Source organism: Suricata suricatta, chromosome 3 (assembly GCF_006229205.1).
Source record: "Suricata suricatta isolate VVHF042 chromosome 3, meerkat_22Aug2017_6uvM2_HiC, whole genome shotgun sequence".
Classification (NCBI taxonomy): Eukaryota; Metazoa; Chordata; class Mammalia; order Carnivora; family Herpestidae; genus Suricata; species Suricata suricatta.
This window is the reverse complement of record NC_043702.1, coordinates 95,540,193-95,563,108: the sequence shown is the minus strand read 5'-3', so window position 1 is coordinate 95,563,108 and position 22,916 is coordinate 95,540,193. Positions and strand designations below refer to the sequence as shown.

Here is a 22,916-nt window from a genome sequence, read left to right as displayed (position 1 = left end):
AGCACTAACATATCCCTCAGCTTGACTAAATTTTAAAACATTTCTTCCCGAGGATAGGGCCTTCATCTTTCTTTTCTTAAGAGCATTCACTGTAGAAAACTTGTGATTTTGTCAATTCTCTGTCCCTTTGCATGTAACTCTTCTTCTGATAGTGCCAATTTTACAACTTAGGAAATGCCCTTCTCAAGGACCTAAAAGCCATTTCTCAGAAATGTAAATACTGAAGAGGATAGCAGAGCTCTCTCAGCGGGAGGGTAGAACACTTGCTCCAGGTTGTAAAACTACCTTTTGTCATATGCAGAAGGTTTACTTTTCCTTTCCTTACTGAGTCACCGCAGACAGGTGGCCTATGATTCCCTCCACCTCAGTTATTAAACACTCTCCAGCCCTGTGTTTCAGTCGAGTTTGATTTCTCTCTCCTCTTGCAGTAGTCTTAAATAAAGTCTTTCTTGTCTATTTAATCTTGTCGGGTACACAAATTTTACTTTGACAATGACCCTATCAATATAAAAGACATTTGTAATTTTTCTGAAATTAAAAATACAAATATTTGTCAGCTCCTGAGTGTAAAGTTTTTTATTTTTTAAAACTTTTTATTTTTACTATCAACATGACATCACGTTTATTTATTTTTTACTTTTTTAATATTTTCAAGTTTTAATTTTAATTCCAGCTAGTTCACTTACAGTGTTATATTGGTCTCAGGTGCACAACACAGTAATTCAACAGTTTCATACAAAAAATATGGAACGCTTCATGAATTTGTGTGTCATCCTTGCGCAGGAGCCCCACCCATCTTCTCCGTATTGCTGCAGTTTTAGTAAATGTCCTGATGAAGCAAGTTCCTAAGTGTAAGGTTGGTAGATGGTGCCTCACTGGTGTGACTAAGGCCCCTACCCCTTCACGTTGTTTGTGGCACGATCTACCATCTGTTTTTCTCTACATCTTCATTGGTCATCAACCTAATCTGGTATCTGTGGTATAGAAATGTTGAACTACTTTTGGTTCTTTCAAATGCTGAAAAATTAAAATTACATTCTTCCCCCTCTGTGACTCCTCCCTCAGACTGAAAGTTTCTTAAGAGTGTAAAGTCTGTCTTATTGATCTATCTACAATAGTGATTGCTGTAAAGTCAATCTTTGATACTATTTACTATATGTGGTTGAATGTACATGCAATAATGGATAAGATATAGGGACTAGAGGAGAAATAGAACACTAAACACTTTTAAAAAATAATTATTAGGGATAGAGATAAAAGTCTGAGAAGGAAAAGATGACTTTTTAAGAAATTTTTTAATGTTTTGTTTATTTTTGAGAGAGACTGAGAGACCGTGGGAGCAGGGGAGGGTCAGAGAGAGAGGGAGACACAGTATCTGAAGCAGGCTCTAGGCTCTGAGCTACTTGTCAGCACAGAGCCCAACGTAGGGCTCAAACCCAAGAACCGTGAGATCATGACCTGAGCCAAAGTCAGACAATCAACTGAGCGCCCCAGGAAAAGATGCCTTTGAAAGTTTATGCAGTTTACTCATAAAGTATGAGCTGATCTACCTTTTCGGCATAATTATGGGGGGAAAAAACCCACAATCTTTGGTATGCAAAACATCACAATTAAAAATAATAGCATAGGAGATGGAGTAGTTCTGTACCCATAATTAAAACCCCAAGGTAGGAAAACAGCCTTGTGAAAAAGTGTCTTACCTGCATAGTATAATTCACTCCAGCTTTTATTAAGTGTTTGATTAATTCTGCTGAATGCTGGAAATGGACTTTTGCTGTAAGAAATTAAATTATTCAATGTAAATACATTTATTAGGATCAGAACTTTTTGCATCATTTTTTAAAGAGATTATTTTAGTTTACATACATTGCACATTTAAAAGACTGATACCTGGCATTAACTGGAAAGCCAGTAAGATATGATGTTGATAAAACTTTGAGGTTTATAAAAAAAAATACTATACATTACCAAAAGAGTAGATTAAACAGGAGTTACTCTTACTTATGGTTCTACTTAATTTAAAAGATAGTATTTAAATTTATTATTTATTTGTTTCTAATTATTCAAATGTTATAACTATTTTAACACACTGAATGTCTATCTGTATGGTAATATAGCAAACCATCTTTCCCTTCCTTTCTGAGGATTACTGGGACCCAGTGTCTGTTGGATACAGACGTTCTGTTTTATTTTAAATTAGAAAAAAACTATGTTAAGAAATTAGTCTCTACATCTCATTATTGAAGGACTCCGTATTTAGTGGGGATCATACTAGTCTCTCCTGTTTCCTTCTAGCTTCCGTCTCTGCCTAAATCTGAGGTCCCAAACTCTGAAATAGACAGCGGAGTAGCCTGGGGCTGTGTAAATTGCCCTAACTAGCTATGAAGACTTAGAGCCAACTCATCCTTATGGCTAAGGATGAATGGCTCAGACCTCGTGTACTGCACTTGCTCATATGCTGCCTGGCTGTTTATTCCTATACTTTGTGCATCTTTAAATTTCTGTAAATAACTTTTAAACTAACCTTTTTAAAGTGTCTTTATCAAACTAGGTCAAACGTAACAAATAGTTGAACCTTCTTCATTGCTCTAATTTCCATGATACTGCTTAATCCTACTGTATAGCAGTCAACAAAAGATTCCAAAAGATCATTTAAGTCTTTTTAAAATCCATCCAAGATCTTTTTCAACTTTGTCCTTTTGTACTTAATGAGAGAGTGCTACCATGTTACTTCTACGTAAGTTTGAAAATTGCCCTATAAATATAAGTTGTGGGAAATGCTGATAAGTGGAGACAATGACTGAGGTAAAATGGCCCCTTACAGAGCTCAATTGTTTTATTATCGGACAAAAAGTTTGAAAAGGACTCCGTCATTTCTCTGTATGGATGCAGCTGATAATATAAATGTACAGTTGGATTTGTTTGTTTGTTGAGTTTCTGGTGTGAATCCTGTTGGTATTTATCATTGGCCCCCATCCTAAAACAGCAGTATTAAGGGTCTAATTGTCTTAGTGAATTAGTTTGTTGATAGTTTTAGAGGATAATATTAATAATAGTACTTTGATAATGTCATTGAGCACCTATAATCCACCAGGCCCCTATGAAGTGTGTATAGGTGGTGGGTGTATACATGTGTGTATGTGTGTCCATGTCTTTAATGTGTGCAAACACACAGATGCTTTTCCTTTGAAGTGGCCAGTGCTGAATGTCTGCTTGCATTCTATCAGTGGGGTGAAGAACCAGATCCGACTGAGTCAGACAGGAAGAACATGATTTACTTTAACAGCTGCAACATATTGACAGAGAAATTTGAAGAGCAGTAATGTATTCTAGGGTAATGACCAGACTTAAAAAAATGTAACCCCCAAGAGAATTTATTCTCAGAGCACAATGAAAATGAGCCTTCATGACAGATTCATACTCTCTTTCTATGAATTAGTTGTGTGATATTTGGCAAGTTATATAAATTCTGTGAATATTTACTTCCCCAATCAGTTAAATAAGAGTAATAATACCTGTTGCACAACATTTTTGTGAAAAACAGACAGTGTAATCTTAAAAGCTTTTTTGGTGCATTTTCTGAAATATACTCACTACTTGATTTCTACTTTCTGTTACCACTATTAATATACATGTAGGATCTTAATACCTTAGAACAAAATTCTAATGTCTGTCAAAATGTTTATTATTTTTCATTTACTTAGCCCAACAAAGGTATGACATCATCTAAGTATTTTTTTAAATTGTATAATTGTTGTAGATTTCCAGAAAAGTTGCAAAGGCAACACAGAGAGCCCATGTATATATTTTATCCAAATCCCCCGTTGTTCACATCTCATATTATTATGGTCTATTCGTTATAATTAAACATTTAGATATCATGACTTTGTAACCTCTTCTGATCTAGGAGAAATCATCAGATTTGTTTCTGATGACCTGGAGAATTCTGAGGAGTATGGGTCAGGTATTTGGCAGAAGTTTCCTCATTTGGGTTTGTCTAATGTTTTTCTCATGGGTAGACTGAGGTAATGGGATTTTGAGGCAAGACCATAGACAGTGCCATTCTCATAAAGTGACATCAAAGGTGCATACCATCAACATGTCACCATAGATGTAAACTTTGATCACCTGGCTGAGATGGTATTTATTGGGTTTCTCCATTGTAAAGTCATTCTTTCTCCCCTTTTCCATACAGTACTCTGTAGAAGCAAATCCCTAAGTATAACCCATTCTTAAAGGATAAGGGAGAAGAGTTAAACTTTGCTTCCTTGAGGGACTGTGCCTACATAAATTTGGAGTCCTACCTAACAGTGATTTGTTTCTTCCCCCCCATTTACCTATTTGTTCAGATACACACACTATATACATAAATATATGTAGTGAATAATACACTATATAAGGTGTATTTGAAGAATACGCTATATATATATTTATGTACTATATATACACACTATATACAGATTACTATATGCTGTATACTGTTTATTTACACACACACACACACACACACACACACACACACACATATATATATATATATATATATATATATATATATATATATATGTATATCAATGTTGATCTGAACTCTAATCATGACCTGGCATGCTTTAAGTTAAGGTAAAGAGCTGATATGATCTTTGCTATAAGATGTTTTTAGGGGTAGCCTCTGTAAACTAGGGCAAATCTACAGAGTCAGGGCAGGGTAGACCAACAAAATCAAGTTCAGATATTAGGAAATACTGATTCAAGGCTTTGACGCTCAGCTCACTAACCAGATAGCCTTCGTTACATCAGTTTCTTCCTTGAAATTGATTTTTCTCATCTGTGAATGGGGCTATAAATACTCAGCCCTCTGTTGTAAAGTATCACATAAAATTATATATATATGTATGTATATAAATTCTTTGAACCCTAAACACTTCAAAGTGAATATAAATTTATATTTATTACTAGTAATATCAATCACCTCCAACTCCAGTGTCTAAAGTGATGAAAAAAGAAGTGATATAAAAGGGCTCTTTAAAAAGTTTTGTGTTAAGTGTAAGTGAGTGATCCCATCAGAATTTTATCTCCGTGCTGACATCTTTTTGCTATCCTGTTGTTTCCTCGGCTACTTTCCATTTGAAGTGTGCTGAGTAACACCACAGTGGCAGTCACTAGCCATATGTGGTTCTTAAAAATTTAATTAATTAGAACTAAACAATTTAAAATTCAGTTCCTAATCATATTAAACACATTTCAAGTACTCAAGAGCCATATGTGGCTGGTGGCTATAGTGTTCCACAGCACAAGTACAGAACATTTCTGTCATCCCCGAAACTTTTATTGGATGGCATTTTCATGGAGGCTTACACGTCTTTCCTCTTGGTCCTGACTTCCTTCTTCCTCCTCCCTGTCATGCATGGACTTCTTTGGACCACTGTCCTCTGCTGTCTCCTACAGAAGGTTTACAGGGTCCTTTGCAAGCAAGTTCTTAGATGTGCCCCTTTGTTCAAGTTCAGACCCCATCAAGCAGTATCAGCAAATGCAAAACTTACTGTCAGCGGTCCCGTGAATTATTAATATATTTTCTTCTTTTAAGCCATGAATATTATGTAGCACACTGGATGCCTATAAAGGAAAGCACAGATATGTCTATAGTGATCTACCTATAATTGCAATTTGACTGAATTTTTAGAACAGATACACTCATCTTTGTTCATTATTTTAAAATTTGTTACCTGGTATGTGCTTTCTTCCCTGGATGGCATACCAAGATATCTTTCAGAGAATGCTGAGGCTGTGACCCAAGAAAACAGAAATTTAAGAACTTAAAACTCATTTGACTAGCATATTTCATTATTTAATTTCCACATTTCACATGCTCCAGTAAAATTGATTGAATCACTGAGGTGATAAACTGCTGTAAACATCTCTGATAGCACACAACAAGTGAGTTCCACTGAGCTCTTCTGCATTGGGAATTTTTTTTTTTTTTAACAAATCAATATATTAGGTCAATCTGTAGGAAATACTCACCATACAATTTCAGGTCTGTGATGGGTGCAATCACTGATCCACATTTAAAAAGCTTTTCATCTGATTTTAAGATCATTGATGCAATATAGCCACCATACCCCTGGCAAAATTAAAAAAAATAATAATAATGGGTGTGTATATGTGCACATGTGTGTGTGTGTGTGTGTGTATGTGTGTCAATTACCACTGGAGATAATTTTAGCTTTTGATCACTATTTCATAATATGCATAACAGAATGTCTTATAATGTCCCAGACTTGAGGAATGAATACACTAAGATACCCTTTGTACAGATTAAAAATTAGAAAAGAATTCAAAATTTTTTATAACAAGTTATTTTAATAGCTTTAGGTAAAATGTAAAATTAATTATATATCACCACTGTCCAATGCTTGCTCTTTGATTTCATGTAGTATATCTGGGAACAACTCCAAACAATTCAAAGTTAGAAAACATAGCACTTACTAACTCATATATCATTTTCAGTAAATTACATATATGTACTTAGTGAAATATTTAAAAATGATGATGGTTATGTAGAATTAGGAAAGGTGAATTAAATATTTATAATCTATTATCACAAATACAGATTCTGCTTTCAGATCCACACAACTCAATATTTGAAGTAAATGGGATTGATAAATAATATTGGCTAGTTACATGAGTTGTATTGTTCAAATTTAATTTTTAAATGACCTCTTGGAGTCCTTTTGAACTAATTTAATTATAAATTCTTAAAAAAATTCAAGATGTCTAGTTTTCTTTTGTAGCCCATGATTTGTCCAGGAAAATTCCAGAAGAGATTTTAACAATTTAATAGATTTGGGTTAAGGGAATGACATACTGAGTCATAGATTCACTTTATAAATTAATTTTTAGCTGTACTCTAGGCAGTGTTCTTCATCTTGCAGGATATTAGAGTATCCAGAAGGCATTAAAAAGAAACGAATACCCAGGCCATAGCCTCAGAAATTCTGATGTAATTGATTCATGATGAGGTCTATTTTAAAGTTTACAATTTGACATTAGTGATGTTCAATGTTTTGGTAATCTGTTATTTTCACTAATTTTTGAGGAGAAATACAGAATTTCATTTATGCTTATTTGGACCATTATTTAAAATTTGGGATGACTGACCTCAAAGTCCCACATGCAGCAGAGATTACTGAAGTATCTGAGAGAACAAAGAGTAGCAGAATATGCCACCCTGAAATAGGACACTTTGGCTATTGATTATTTTGAGCTGCAGGCACCTGGAAAATGACAAATGCAGGGAAAGACTTTCTCTGAACGCCCGTCATCTGCCTCAAGACAGATCCTCCAAAAGGAACTCGATTGTCTGAGATCCCCTTCCTGGGAGTTTCATCAACTAGGGAAGATTGACTCTTGTCATGAGAAGCCCACCACACACCTGGAGAGACTGTCACGAAGTGTCACACTTATCATCTACTCTTCTAGGGGCCCATTCATCTTTCCTAATGATGCTTCACTCTCCTAAAAGGCCTATATCCCACTCCCATACCCCTATTAAGGTGGTTTGTAAGCCTGAATTCTAAACCCCCCCTCAGAGAGTTACTCACTTTTTCCTGGGTATGTCCCATGTATATGTGTGTGAGATGTACATGTCAGTAAACTTCTGTTGTTTTTACCTTGTGGATCTTTTATTACAGGGGTCTCAGACAAGAGCTGAGAAGGGTAGAGGGAAAATTATTTTTCCTCCTTTCCATATGTCCATTTTGTCCTGGATTAAAAAGCTGGTACTCAGAAGCTTGAGCAAAGCTTCTCCAACAATTGCAAACTGAGGTATGTAAAATTATCCCTTATAGATGTAAGCCATCACAGAGTGTCTTTACTCATTCTTTTTGTAAGATATAAAAATATCCTTAGGTCAGGAAAATTCAGAAGAACAGGCTTAAAAATGTTAACACCTATAAAGAAAGAAGTGGACAGGAAAAACAATTTCCCTCTCTCCTTCTGAATTCTTCACTGAATGCCTTGTGATAAAATATTATTAAGAGGAAAAAGAAATTTGGGGTGTCTCTGTGGCTCAGTCTGTTGAATGTCAACTTTTGATTTCGGCTCAGGTCATGAGCTCACAGTCGTGGAATTGAGCCCCATGTGGGCTTCACACTGGGCATAGAGCCTGCTTGGATTTGGGGATTGTCTTTGTCTCTTCCACTGCCTCTTCTCTACTGTGCACCTGCTTTCCCCCCCCGCCCCCCTCTCTCTCAAAGAAAAAAAAAGTTCGTTAACACGCATACCTCATGTACACATGGGAGATACCCAGTGAATCTGAATAACTCCTTAAAAATGGCCCAAGCTATCCTCTTAGATACCATCATTAGCCAAAGACAAACAAAAGATGTTGGGCACGGGGAGCCTGGGTGGCTCAGTCAGTTAAGCACAGGGCTCTTGATTTTGGCTCAGGGCATTATCTCATGGCTCAGTTCCTGAGATTGAGCCCCTCATCAGGCTCTGGACTGACAGAGCCTGCTTGGCATTCTCTCTCACTCTCTAGCTCTCTCTGTCTCTTTTCCTCTCTTCCCCTCCCCTACTCATGCACATTCTCTCTCTCTCTTAGAATAAACAAACAGTAAAACAAAAAAAAAAAAAAAGAAAAAGATGTTGGAGGGAGCTCTTATGGGAGGTTACCAGGAAAATAACTATAAACAGAGATAAGGTTGGTTAAGCAGTTTTAAGTCTGATTTAGAGTCAGCATCTTCTCGGTTAATAAGGGTTTCCTTAAGATTTAGAGTCAATCTTCTCATCCTGGTTCAGGGAGGGAGACACAAACGGAGATTTCCTTTGTAAATGTCTCTTACCAAAGACCAACTTCTGTTTCCAAAGCTTCTCCTGTGTCTGCTGTTTTTTTAAAATAATCAGCTCAAAATAATCCTTATGCCAAGGAAGAATTTTCTGGGATGGCATATTCCCCCCTTCAGAAATATGCAGGGATGGGAAGAATTCTGCAGAGCAAGTAAGTAACGATTATAGAGCAAAGGTGTCTAGTGTATAGAGGCCCTGAGAGATCTGTCCTCAAAGAGCTTTTCCAGGATATTGTTTCTTGTTCTTGGTCACGGAGGTAAGACCGAGACGTTGCAGCCAAGAGGTTTCAGGTATGCCCCATGTTTCCACGGTGAAAAATGTAACCTAGGTGATGCACCCCTCAGTTGATAACTTTTATGGTTCTAATTCCATAATGGAACTAAAGCAAACTTTCCATTGATTATAATTTGGTTGTTTACATTACCTGACTACTTTGAGAGAATAGGTGAATATTCCAATCCACAGAACAACTGTACATCACACTTTAATCATATAAATTAATACATTGGTTTGTTGTTGCTTTTACTCCCATTTCATATAAATCTCCATCCGATTCTCTCCAGGAACTAAATACAATGGTGTATTCCAAAGAAGAGGAAGATTCTAGAGCAATGCTTTTCAATCTGAAAGTTCATTCAGATCACTTGGAGGTCTTGTTGAAATGCCTAGTGTAATTCAGTAAATCCCAGGGGATGCCTAGGCTGTTGTGCTGCATTTTGAATAACAAGTTCTTACAGTATAATAATATAATAAATATACCTGCCTAAACATCTCCCTAGCTTCAACCAGCATTCCCTAGATCAGTGTAGATTTAACCATATACATCAGTGTTCTCAAAAACAATTCAATCTGTGGAAATGGGCTGTAGGGTTTTCCATGTGATTCTAAAGTGAAACTGGTGCTGTAAATCATTGCTGCTGCCCAAAGAGTTATATTTTACCACTTTGTGTATGAAAATTCGAGATTAATGAAGCTAAATATTCTTTAAGACTTAATAATAGTGAAAGCTGTTGAATAAAATTCTCTCTATAGCATTCAAAAACCTAATCCAAAATGCTGCTTTAATTTAATTTATTTCAACAGAATAACTTCTATTTTTAAAAGAAAATAAACACTGGGAGGCTTTAGAATAAATTAAATTTTAATTTCTCACCTTCCTCTCTGCCATTTTATACTTATTCACTGAATGCAGGAGCAGATCATGAAAGAGTTCTCAGAAAATACATTCTGGAAGAGTGTGGAAATCAGATAGAAGTTCTAGCTAGATAGAGGACTGTAATTTTTTTTTAATCTTTTTTCTAGTTTGTTTATTTTTGAGACGGAGAGAGACAAAGCACGAGTGGGTGAGGGGCAGAGAGAGAGAGGGAGACAGAGAGTCTGAAGCAGGCTCCAGGCCCTGAGCTGTCGGCACAGAACCCGATGCGGGGCTTGAACCCACAAACTGTGAGATTGTGACCTGAGCTGAAGTCAGCCGCTAAACCGACTGAGCCACCCAGGTGCCCCTAATTTTCAAAAAAATAGGATGCCAGAAAACGTAGCTCATCATGCTGATTTAATCAAACAGGTTTTTTTTTTTTTTAATATAGATCCAAAGTAGTTAATGGTTTAGTCTGTTCTGTTCAATTGTGCTGTTATTTCATCGGTTTCTCGGTGATCACATTTCTGTTGTTATGTCATTTCCATTTGCAAGGCATTTTAGCATTACATCTAAGATTTTGAAGACTCTATCTTACTTTAAAAAAAAATTTTTTTCTGGTGAGTTTAAAGTATAGAAATGTTTCCTGAGATATTTTTTTTATCTTAATAAAGGTACACCCGTAGTGGAAGAAACAATCTAGTAAGTGATGGGCTTAGAGGAGCTGGTGGTGGAGTGTAATACCATTTTGCTGAGGACTAACATTTTCATGTGTCTTGTGTTTTAAGGTAATCATTGAGTTTTTTGAGTACTCCGAGAGAGTTCATGAATAATCAAAAAGATATACTGATAGAACTGAAAAAATATATTCCCTCTTCATGGATTTGTGATTCTTTGTAGACCACACATCACTTATAGTACACAATGAATTAATTTGAAATAAAAATACTGTACACATGTTAGGAGTAACAGTTTATTGCATTGTTTTATTTTGAATTAAATCTTAATTTGTTTAATATCAAATAAATTTTATCATAATTCTTACAATTCTGCCTGGATTGTTTCCTCAAAAGCTTTGACCTTAGAAGTAACCCAGTGTTACTAACATGACCTATCTCAACTGAGAATATTTTATATCTTTAAATAATTACCTCTCTAAGTTTTAACAAGTTTCTATATTCATATGTTTATACTTTTTTCTCTTTTTCTTTCTTTACATATATTTTTTACCTTCCCCAGATATCTATGTTTCTTGTGTCCTCAAAATTTTCCAGTCTCAGATCAAACATGATTTCCTGGTAAAATCTTTCCTGTCTTTTGAATGAAAAAATTGCTACCTCATCTTTATCTTGGGCCACCTATCTGCCTCTGTGCTTTATTTTTCTGAATTGTTCCATCACCAACTGACATTTCATATATATACTAATTTTTAAGCTGTCTTTTATCTATCTTTCCTCACTGAACTAGAAATTCACGAAAGTTTGTTTTTGTGACGGCTGTGTGTCCAGCACTTTCAGATATACTAGGCACATATTAGATATATGATAAATGTTTATGGAAAGAATGCATTTTGTTCCCCATTGACATAGCTTAGTAATCATAGCAATATCCATCCTATGGATTATGTTTATAGGTTTTGAATTTTGCCACCCATTTTTAATTCATGTAATTCATCTTTTGCTTTTTTTTTAATGTGGTTTTTTTTTTTAATACAGAGAGAGACAGCATGAGAGGGGGAGGGGCAGAGAGAGAAGGAGACATAGAACTGGAAGCAGGCTCCAGGCTCTGAGCTAGCTGTCAGCACAGAGCCTGATGCGGGGCTCGAACCCATGAATGTGAGATCTGACCTGAGCCGAAGTCGGAGGCTTAACCAACTGAGCCACCCAGGCGCCCCATCTTTTGCTTTATTAATATAAGTGAGAAAATTTTTTTCTAGGCGGTTCCTTACCATTAACATTTAGATAGAATTTTTTGACAGAATGAACATTAAACTTCTACATTAAGTACGGTTAGGTTAGGTCCCGGGGATCGCTACCTATCGGCACTGGGGGGAAGAACCTGAGGGAGTAATGCAAGGGGATTTTATAGCTCAAATGAAAGGAAGACTGTTGAAAATTAATAATCTAGACATTGAACTCAATAATTTAGGAATGAAATGGGTTTCAAAAGTAGAAGAAAAAAAATAATGATGGTAAGAGTAGAAATTAGGAAAATAGAAAACAAAGACAAGTTGAGAACAATGAAGCCAAAATACAATTCATTAAAAACAAAAGTTGGGATGGAAAGGTGTCTACCAGGGAGAACAAGAGCCATTAAGGGAGTGTGTGCAGCAGAGGGCACGCTGGCGCTCTGGCAAAGGCAGAAAGGCACTGATAAACCAAACTGGGGGTCAAATATGACCTTATCACCACAGCGACATGATTAAACATGTAATAAGACCATATATAGTATGCTTTAAAAATAGTCTTTAAAGTATGTGAAATGGAAACAGTTATTTTAAAAGTACTAAAACTGACTCCGGCAGAAATGGAAACGTCTTAATTGTCTTGTATAGATTAAATAAATTTAAATGTTAATTAAAATTTTCCAAAAGACAGAGAAAAAGCCCCAGATATCTGTTTAATCTAATTCTAAAAAAGCAAGATCATTACTCCCTAGACAATTTTATGAGTTTAGGATAGTTTCATTCAATCCTGAAACTAAACAAGTAGACTCCAAGAGAAAAAAAAAAATCACAAGATTTATGAGTCTTGAAGCTAACAATGTTCCTTTATATGATCAGAAAACCACCTTCTAAATTATAATTCAGTCACAGATACGCATATTTGGTTAACTGGAAATTGAAATTTTTTCCCACTTAAACCTCATTCTATTTTGTTTCTTTACATTTTATGGCCATCTTTTGTATATTTAGATTGCTAATTTCTCTGAGGCTCATCAGCCCCCTTATAAAATGATAAATATGGGATTTTGAACTTCAAAATATGAGGCCTAGAGCTTTATTTCTTCCTGTTTATAGACAAGCACTCAGCTTTCTAGTTAATATGAAGAACTCTCTAAGGTCTGTACCCAGACTTCCTCTCACTTTTGTCACTTGTCATTCATTTATGTGAGCATTAGTTATAGTCAATTATTTTATTTCATGTTCTTTCAACATTTACATGAGAGCCTTCTCCTTGGCCTCTACTTGCTGAATGACTTTCACCATATGTTCTACTTTTTCTATAGAGCATTTTACAACCTTCTGAATCTAAATTTTCATAGTAATGAATGTGTGTATAGCTCATTTGATCTTTTATACTTATGTATGTGTATAGTAAGTACAGCCTTGAAATACATAAGCACTAAGTCCTTTGTAAATTATTACATATCTCAGGAGCATTAAAGAGTAAAATGTCCTCAACTATCTGTACTATGTGTCCAGACAGACGGGGGGAGGGGCTGTAAGGAGAACATAATATAGTATTTACCAACATAACCACTTTTAGGTGCACAGTTCAGTAGTATCAAGTGTATTCACATTATTGTGAAACAGATCTCTAGAACTTTTTAATTTTCCAATTCTGAAATTCTATTACATATTAAGCAACAAAGTTTCCTTTTCCCTTCCCCTCATCCCTGGTAACCACTGTTCCACTCTGTCTTTATGAAATTGACTACTCTGATATTTTATTTAAGTGGGATCACACAGTATTTGTCACTCTATGACTGATTCATTTCACTGAGCACAGTATCCTCAAGACTTCACTATATGCACTTATTAATTTGTTGAGAATGTCCATTTCTTTGGAATGATCACTTAGACATTTACTTTTTGTTTTTTGTTTTTGGGTTTTTTTTTTGTTTGTTTGTTTTGCTTCTGTCTTTATTATTCGTGATGGGAGGCACCTGGGTAGCCCAGCGGGTTAAGCATCCGACTTCAGCTCAGGTCATGATTTCACAGTTCCTGGTTTTGAGCTCCACATAGAGCTTTGTGCTGACAGCATGGAGCCTGGAGCCTGATTCAGATTCTGTCTCCCTCTCTCTGCCCCCTGCGCCTGTGTTCTGTCTCTCTCTCAAAAATAAGATCAACATTATATATTTGTGTGTGTGTGTATAGATATATTTATATAGTGATATATGTCTGTGTATATATACAGTGATATATATATGCTAATATATATAGTCATATATATAGTAATATATATAATGATATATATATATAGTGATGGGCTTTCATTTATTTATTTATATTTGTTAGAGAAGCATTGTCCCTGCCGATCTCTTGAATATTTTGAAGAGCAAGAATAAGATCAAAGACAAGAAGTCGGGAGAATGGTGGTGGTTTGTGCTGATTCACAATTTACTCATTTGTAAAATAGTTTTCCATACACCTATTTGTCAGTGAATACTACTAAAATGTATGCCCAGTAAAATTGTCAGTTATTCCGGTCCTGTATCTCTAAGTTCACTTATGGGTAGTAAATCTTATTGTATGTTTAAATCCATGAACACCAATAATTTTCTTTGTCTCTAAACTAAAATAGTACTGTATCTCCTTCCTTTCATTTTAGTATCTGTATAGTGTCTAGCCTAGTGATATGTATGAACTAGCGGTCCAGCAAGTATCTATATGGAGTCTCTATACATATTGTGAAAATGATGTTGGGCCAGACATAAAAATTACCAGACTGAGAATTAAATATCAGGCAGAAAACCCCACAAAGACGTAATTATGCCTCTGGGTTAACCTTACAGTTTCTGAGCCACGTAAGGCTGTGGGACGTGACCCTTCTGTAGAGAACACCCTACCTCCAAGAGATTTGTAGGACTGGCTTCCCTTTTGTTATTTAGGCATCAGCTTAAATATCGCTTAATCCAAGGGGCCGTACCTCACCACTTAATCTAATAATGCTGGCTGCTCCTAAAGTTAACTTGTGTCCACTTATTTTTTGTTTGGTTTCCTTATAAGACTTCTTGCTATATGAAACCATATTTTTCATTTATGTGTTTATCAGTGGGTTTCTAGAAGATACACTTTGTAAAAACATTTTTCCCATTATTGTTGTTCTAATACCAGCACCAATTAAGTTATAAATAATATAAATATATAAATATGTAAAATATAATTATAAATAGTCATTAAAAATGACTGGATATGTATAGTACTGATTATAATCCTACATGTTAAAGAACTGTATAAACCATGTGTATATACCTATAAATGTAAAATACACATATGTAGCTATACGTGCTTAATACATGTACACAACATTTCTATTTACCTTTCCAAAAATGCTTAATCTTTTGGAGTCAATGTATGGTTGTTTCAGTAGAAATCTGCAATGAGAAAAAAATAATAATGTATTGAGTTCAACTCCCATGGGAATTCATTCTTGGCACCCACACACATGCACACGTACACACAAAACCCAGAAGTCAAACCAGAAGTACTTTAATGGTTGGAGCTCTATTCATGTTTAACAATTATATATTCTAAAATCATGCTACTCAAAGTGATGGTCCAGTTGTTTGGGCATCACCTAGCAGGCTGACACAAATGCCCAACTGGGGGCCCCATTTCAGGCCTACAGGTCTACATTGTGACAATACCCCAGCCAGTGTCTGTGTACTGTTTTAAAGAACCTACTAGTTTTCTAGGTCACTGATGCCAGCCGGGGAATGGTGTCTGTGAAAGTTCAAGAAGTATAGTTAACTGAGGAAATAACTGACTTTGTGGGCAATAGAGTGGTTTAAATAAGGGCTCTCCCATTTTTATAAATCTAAGTGAATTTTAGTTCCAAAGAGGGGGGAGTATGGTAATTGTTTTATATCATGTTAAGAGTGAAAAGTACTGGAAAAAATGAATGCAATGGTCTACATGAATAATTTAGAATATTGTTCACTAAAGTACAGATCTCTGTACTAAAGTACGTGATTCAGAGATAATGTATCCTATACTAGCTTCTGTCATTAAAGAAAAGAACAGTAGGAAAATGTGGACCCACTTACTTCACAGCTGCTATTTGGTCCTTTACTTCCACTGACCCTAACCGTCGATGAATCTCCTGCAAAATTTTCAGGCCCTGGAATCCACTTCCTCTGCCATCAAATCGTGCCGTGATTACACCATCTGTGTCGACAAGTACTGAATCCCAGTCAATGTGGAACTTATCTGTAACCAGCTGGCCTCCTGGTTCTTCATCCCTGAAAATACCAACACAGTGGGCCAAAACAAGAACTATTGACCGTGTGGTAGAGATTTTAGCTTTCACACTTACTATGCAAAATTTCTGTGAAAGACCCAGGTTGTCTATTAAAATTTCAGTTGATCCTTGCTAAGAAACCTGAAAGTATAATGCCATTTGCCTTTATAAAATTTCAAATGAAAAGTTCTCTAATGAACTGATATATGAAACAAGATTTAAAACTGTTCATATGAGATTATTGTAACTCATTTTTCAAATGAGAGAAATGAGGAAAAATACATTCACTTTCCATAGGCATTTCTAAAGAACTATGATCAGGTTGACGAATCCTACTTTATTCGATTTCTTCTAGATCATGTGTTTTAGAAAGGTCTTGCAGGTGGTATACAAAGACTAAAGGATCTGTTAGCAGAGCCAGAGATTTAATAATAGTTTAACAAGCATTAAAAAGACAAGTCATTTTTACTAAATTCCACCCAAAAGTAATAAAGTCTAACCTAATTGCACTTTCAGTCCCTCGCAGAATTGGAATTTTAAACCAATCAATTCAGGAACTTCTTGAACAGTACTCTCAAGTAATCTACATGTTAAGACTCCTCTCATAGCCCCCGTCTTCCCCTTAAAGAAAGGTGACCTGGCCTGTAACAGTCTTTTGCTTTCTTTTTGCTAAAACCTTTCTCGTCCCACCCCATTTCTGCCTATAAAATCTTTCCATTTTGTTCCGGTTCTTGGGGATTCTATTTGCTAGATGGGATGCTGCCCAAATCAGGAATCCTTTGAATATAGCCAACTAGATCTGTAAATTACTCTGTTGAATTTTGTTTAATGCAAGAAATGGATAATCCTAAAGAATTTCTGATTCAAAAAGAAAGCAACCTGGGTGGCTTAGTCAGTTAAGCATCTGACTTCAGCTCAGGTCATGATCTCATGGTTTGTGAGTTCGAGCCCCACATCAGGCTCTGTGCTGACAGCCCAGAGCCTAGAGCCTCCTTTAGGTTCTGTGTCTCTCCTCCTCTCTGCCCCTCCCATGCTCATGCTCTGTCTCTGCCTCGCAGTAATAAATAAAACTGTTAAAATTTTTGTAAATACTGCATTAATATTCCCTGAGTTCGTTTTTGTGGTAGAATTCTCACTAAGGAGAGATTAAGCATACACTGAGGAAAAATTGTTTTTATTACTAAAGTTAACAACTAGAAAAGAAGAGAGAGATGCAAATGTTTATAAAAATTTGAAAACTAGAAGTAAAGAAGGACACACAAAGTTATAAAGCATGAACATTGTCTCTGGAAGGAATAGGTGATACAATTTTTAAATGTTCAATTACAGTGGTACTTATTATTGTCTAGAATATAGAAAAGGTAAAAAAGCAGACTCTCATAAAGTCACAGATTATCCAGGTCCAAACAAACTTATACTTCAAACATGCATTTGTCCGTGTGATAGATTTCTAAAGAGCACCAAACATCTAATTTTCTGAGAACATCTCCAATTTTAGTTGAGGTGTGTACCAGAAATCTTCACCCCATTCACATTGACCCCAAACTCTCTTGACTTCATGTTTATACAGATGTGTTGCTCAGAAGCACCAGTACATACCAATACAAAAACTAATCCTCATCAATAAGTTTTTAAGTTATCAAATTTGCTAAGGAAAATAACTTCCGGGGAGCAAATAGAACTGATACAGGGGCCTTGTGAGATCAGTGAGTTAGGTTAAGGAGGAGATAGGAAAAAAACAAGGGACAATTAAAATGTAGTAAATGCTGTGATAGGCTAAAGTTTGTCTCCCAAAATCCATATGTTGACTCTCTAACACCTGCTGCCTCAGAATGTAACCGATTTGTAGATCGTGCCTTTGCAGTGGTGATTCAGTTGAAATGAGGACGTTAGGGTCAGCCCTAATCCATCTGACTGGTATCCTTCTAAGAGAAAACTAGGACACAACAGAGACCCTAGGGACATGAAACATGCAGAAGAAAGATCCAGTTAAGAGGCAGCAAGAGGGAACCCATCTGCAAGCCAAGGAGAGAGGTCTCAGAAGAAATAAAACCTGCTGACACCTTGACCTTAGACTTCTATTCTCCAGAACTGTGAGAAAATAAATTTTTATTGTTTAGCATACCCAACCCTAGTAAACTAATAAAAATGTCTTCTGTGGTTTAAGTACTTAAGTTCCAGTATTTTATTTACTATACACGACCAAAATTTATTTAGCCTTTCTGGGGAGGAAGTTGTCTTTTGCATGGCTTATTGCCTGCATTATGTCTCCAATACTGTCAATAAACTGTGCCATGAAAGTGTTTAATCATGATCTCCCTCCATTGCCCCCTAAATGACATAATTAATGGTGGTCCTTCGAGCCAAATCTAACTCTGTTTTGTCTTTTCATGGTGTCTTCGGCTTTTAACTCTTCCTGTGATTTTATTTTTAATTTCGTTTTACAGTGTTAGCTCTTGATCAGATTACTGGGAATTTGCTTGTACCTAGAGTTCTAATTGCCTAGTTCAAAACAAAGTGCAGAATTGCTATTTTTTCCAGATTCCCAGGTGATACTAATATAACTTGTCTATCATTTGAGAAGTTCCATGAATCATTATGCCTAGCACATAGTTTCTGGTGCCTGAACACAGAAAATGCTGCTTAACTAGACTTCATCAGGGCAAGAATAGTCATGTGAGGTTTAAAATGGGAGGACTTTAAAAAGCCTTTAGTTTAAATAAAGCGACTATATTTCAAAGCTTGGGGATTTATTGCAAATATTAGAAAGCAAAACACAATTGACAGAGAATAAGGGACAATGATTAACTTCAGTTTTTAAACTGAGTAAAAATATGACTGGATGGTCATACTTTACTCTGAATGTTGACAGATAGGCAAGACACTAAAGCTCCAAGACTCTTTGTTTCCTTATCTTTAATAGTGGCAAAATACAGTCTTCCTTTCCTCAAAGAGTTTTTTATGCATTGAATGGCATAATGTATTTGAAATATTTTATGAAATGTAATAAGAAATGTAAAACAATGTTTAGATTCATGAGACATTAGAAACCTATTGCTTTTCTATTTGGAAGCAGTTTTGCTTATATTGAGCGTATTTCCTTGCAGTTAAAACAACAAACAAACAAAACTATATAAAGGCTTAGAGTCAGTTGTGCAGAAATCAACCTGGGCAGTATCTGTGGATAAAGGTATTGTGTCACGTCATATGATGTATTATGTCAGAAGAGCCAAAGATATCTAAAGACTTATAAGAAAATATAAAAGTAGAATCAACAGATCCTTTGGAGTGAGATAACCCTGTAAAATGTTTTGTTGATATGTGACATAGAGTTTTCCAATTTATACATGAACCCCACTGCATCGTTCATAGCTGTTTAATGAGTTCAAAGCTAAACTATGTGTTGACAAAATGTTAATAAATCATAGATATTTTATGGCAGGCAAATGAAGTATCTTAAGATATAGTGTAAAATAAGACACATTTTTGAAACAATAATTAATAAATAGAGTTTTATAAACAAAAACCTTTAATCCCTTAATGCTTGCAATACCCAATGAAAAAATACAATTCCACTCCTTTGGTATTTTCTCTTAATTGCCATGTTTAACTTCAACATTGTCTTTACAGGTTTTCAGTGTTAGAATACAAAATTATATCACTCCATTACCAAAGATTTCAACACATTTCTTTATATAAATGGGTTTGTTGTTTGTCCTTTTTTTGGCATATGCAACAAGCATATCTATTTCAAAATGAGTTATCAAAGAACACGAATTATGATGCTAAGCATTGTCCTTATAAGGAAAAGCCAGATAATTGCAGGAACAGGATGAGGATTCTTTGCAAAGTTTTGACCAAGAAATACTAGATTGTTTTTCTGAAAATGAAGGCAAGGAAATAGTACTTATTTGGTGAGGTAGAAATAGTAATATATTCTGGTAGTGAGGGTGACCACAAGCAAAGTACTCTAAATCACCCACCTATACTAAATGGGGCCACAACTCATGTGTATTGGTTGTGCAGAATTGGTGAGCTCTAGTTTATTTGGTTCCCTTTTGTCTTTCTCTGAGAGTCATCCTCATCTTTTTAATTTTTCTAATACCTAAGTGTTTAGCAATTTTTAAAAATCTGAATTCTAGTACAGGTACCACACAGTATTGTATTTATTTCAGATGTGCAGTCGTCTTGCTGAATTGTTTTGTTTTACTCTCTTAATCTCAGAAAACTCTAGGGACCCATAGACAGGAGGGTGTTTCAAGGCTGTGAGTGGAGTCAGAATTTTGTCTCAAGTTGTGGTAAAAGAACAATTACATCTCTTTTAAGCAGTGGAAAGATTGGAATGTTTATTTCCTAACACAGGCAGAAAAATCAAATTAAGACCAAACTTTTCTTAGAGGTTAAGGTCTTGGGAGGCAGGCTTATCATTTATTTCAGTACTTTAACACTAAACATGACTGAAGGGATGAAGAGTTCAAGATAACGAGCATATAACAAAATATAGAAAGGAGTTTTACACATTTAACAGACCTTTAAAATGACAAAACAATCCTGATGACCTAACAGAACACATAGACCAAAACTGAATTAAAGTGTGAAAACCGGGGCGTCTGGGTGGCTCAGTCAGTTGAGTGTCTGGCTTTGGCTCAGGTCATGATCTCATGGTTTGTGGGTTTGAGCCCTGCGTTAGGCTCTGGGCTGACAGCTCAGAGTCTGGAGCCTACCTTCAGATTCTGTGTCTCCCTCTCTCTCTGATCCTCACCTGCTCACACTGTCTGTCTGTCTGTCTCTCAAAAATAAATTAAAAAAAAATTTTTTTTAAAGTGTGAAAACCAACCAAATTGTTAAGATCACACGTTTGGTCAAGTTTACAAAGTGCTATTTAAATTCATGTATGGAGCTTGAATTTATGTTCAGAAGACATAGATTTTGGTCTTGACTTTGTTAGGATGCGCTTAGTTACCTTGGCTGATTATATGCTGTTTTTATTTTTGTTTATTGTTCTTTTTTATAAAATTGTGTATTGTGAGTAGTTAAGATCACATACGGTACATTTTTAAAAGACTTTCTCCTACCAGTAAAACTAAGGTTACAATAAATAGAAGGGAAATATTTTCCTTTTCTCTTCTTTTTTCTTTAAGGTAGGGAGGAGGAGAGGGAGAGGGAGAGAGAGAATCTTAAGCAGTCTCCACACTGCCAGAGCCAGACATGGGGCTCAATCCCATGATCCTGGGATCATGACCTGAGCCAAAATCAAGTTGGATGCCCAACTGAATGAGCTGCTTAGTTGCCCCAAGAAAACATTTTCTATTGAGTACTCTTTACTTGACTAATGTATTGCATGCCAGAATTTGTTGTCCTACGTGGTAGAATATTAAAACTGCTATCCTGAGAGCTGTGTATCTCTCTGTTGGGACGTAGAAGGAGAGGGCACAGAATTGCTTAGTCACCTCAGTTCTTGCCTCTTTCTGGGCCTAGACTAGATGGATTTCAGCTGCCAGAATGCTAGATAAAAGCTAGAATCATTTACAAATAAGTGTGGCAATTTTATTTTAGATAGGATAGACATAAAAAGTGTGAAAGGAAGGGAAAAGAATACAATGGAAGGTGAGCTAAAGGAAAACCAGAAATAAAACTGATGCCACATAGAGCCACCGCCACACTAAATTCTTAAGAAAAAATCAATTGTCAACACTTCTGATTGTGTTCTTTAGGAGATCATTCATTTCTCAATAGGTAAGTTTGACAAGACATTAGCCTTAACCAATATTTTTCTTGCTTTAATATGAATTTAAATAGAAATTTATAGTTAAGGATGATTTAGTTGCAAAATGTGAAGTTTGACCTCTTTCAAGCAATACATACATACATATGTACTTGGTTAAAGGCCTCTTAGCCAATTCCTTCCATTTCTCATTTTTGATCCTTAGATTTCTTTCACAGATGGATTGTCCTACATGCAGAATGAGTGTTCTCATATATTTGCTACATCATATGAGAATTATTATTTTTTGCCTGTCAGAACTGTTTCTTGCCCACATGCCCCTCTTATTCCATTAGGAATGTTATTAATACCTGTGAATTTCTGATTTGTGGTTTGTTTATAATATAATTTTGGCTGAATATCATAATGAGTTCTGCTGTCAGGCTGATGACAGAGAGCCCAGTGTGGAGCTCGAACTCCTGAACTGTAAGAGCATGACCTGAGTTGGATATTTAACCAAGTGAGCCACCCAGGCACCCTATGATATGGTCAAGGTTATTTAGGGCTCTGCTTAGACCCTTTCTTATACTGGCAAAGCCCGTGTTTGTGGTGGTGGTAATGATAAAGCCTACTTGATAGTACAGACAAAATTAGGCTTATCAACCAAATACTCAAATTCTATTATTCTTCAACACTTATGTTCATATACTTGTATTCATAGATCCTGTTCACGTTAAACCTTTTAGAGAAACTACCTGCATTAATCCACTGGGATTAGGGATTACAGGGATGTGGAATTCCCACCCTGGAAAGAGTACAGGTGGTATGCCCTAAAACCAAAGTGAGTTGAGCCCAGGTCCATGACTATAGACAAATCACTACCCTTCCCTATGCCTAAGTGCCTAGGTTTGCTTATTTTTGGTGTAGAGGATGATAGTAAGAATGTTTACCTAGCAAAATAATGGCAAGGATTAAATGAGAGAAAAAGTATATACATATAAACAGCAAAGTATCTGGTTCTTAATAGATGTGAAGTCCAGTTCTG

At 35.8% G+C, this 22,916-nt stretch overlaps 1 protein-coding gene and 1 non-coding gene across 2 annotated transcripts in view; both read right to left on the bottom strand.

The window, feature by feature from the left end:
• The window catches only part of DPP10 (dipeptidyl peptidase like 10), a 617,838-nt gene that overhangs the window by 2,471 nt on the left and 592,451 nt on the right, over positions 1-22,916 (bottom strand). The window contains exons 20-25 of the mRNA XM_029933326.1: positions 15,974-16,168; positions 15,247-15,301; positions 6,022-6,121; positions 5,724-5,782; positions 5,541-5,613; positions 1,701-1,774 (exon numbers count right to left, since the gene is read on the bottom strand). Of these exons, the coding sequence (XP_029789186.1) occupies positions 1,701-1,774; positions 5,541-5,613; positions 5,724-5,782; positions 6,022-6,121; positions 15,247-15,301; positions 15,974-16,168 (556 nt within the window). The remainder of the gene's footprint in view (positions 1-1,700; positions 1,775-5,540; positions 5,614-5,723; positions 5,783-6,021; positions 6,122-15,246; positions 15,302-15,973; positions 16,169-22,916) is intronic.
• LOC115288783 lies at positions 739-843 on the bottom strand. The gene has a single exon (XR_003907185.1). It is a non-coding gene; the product is annotated as a U6 spliceosomal RNA (small nuclear RNA).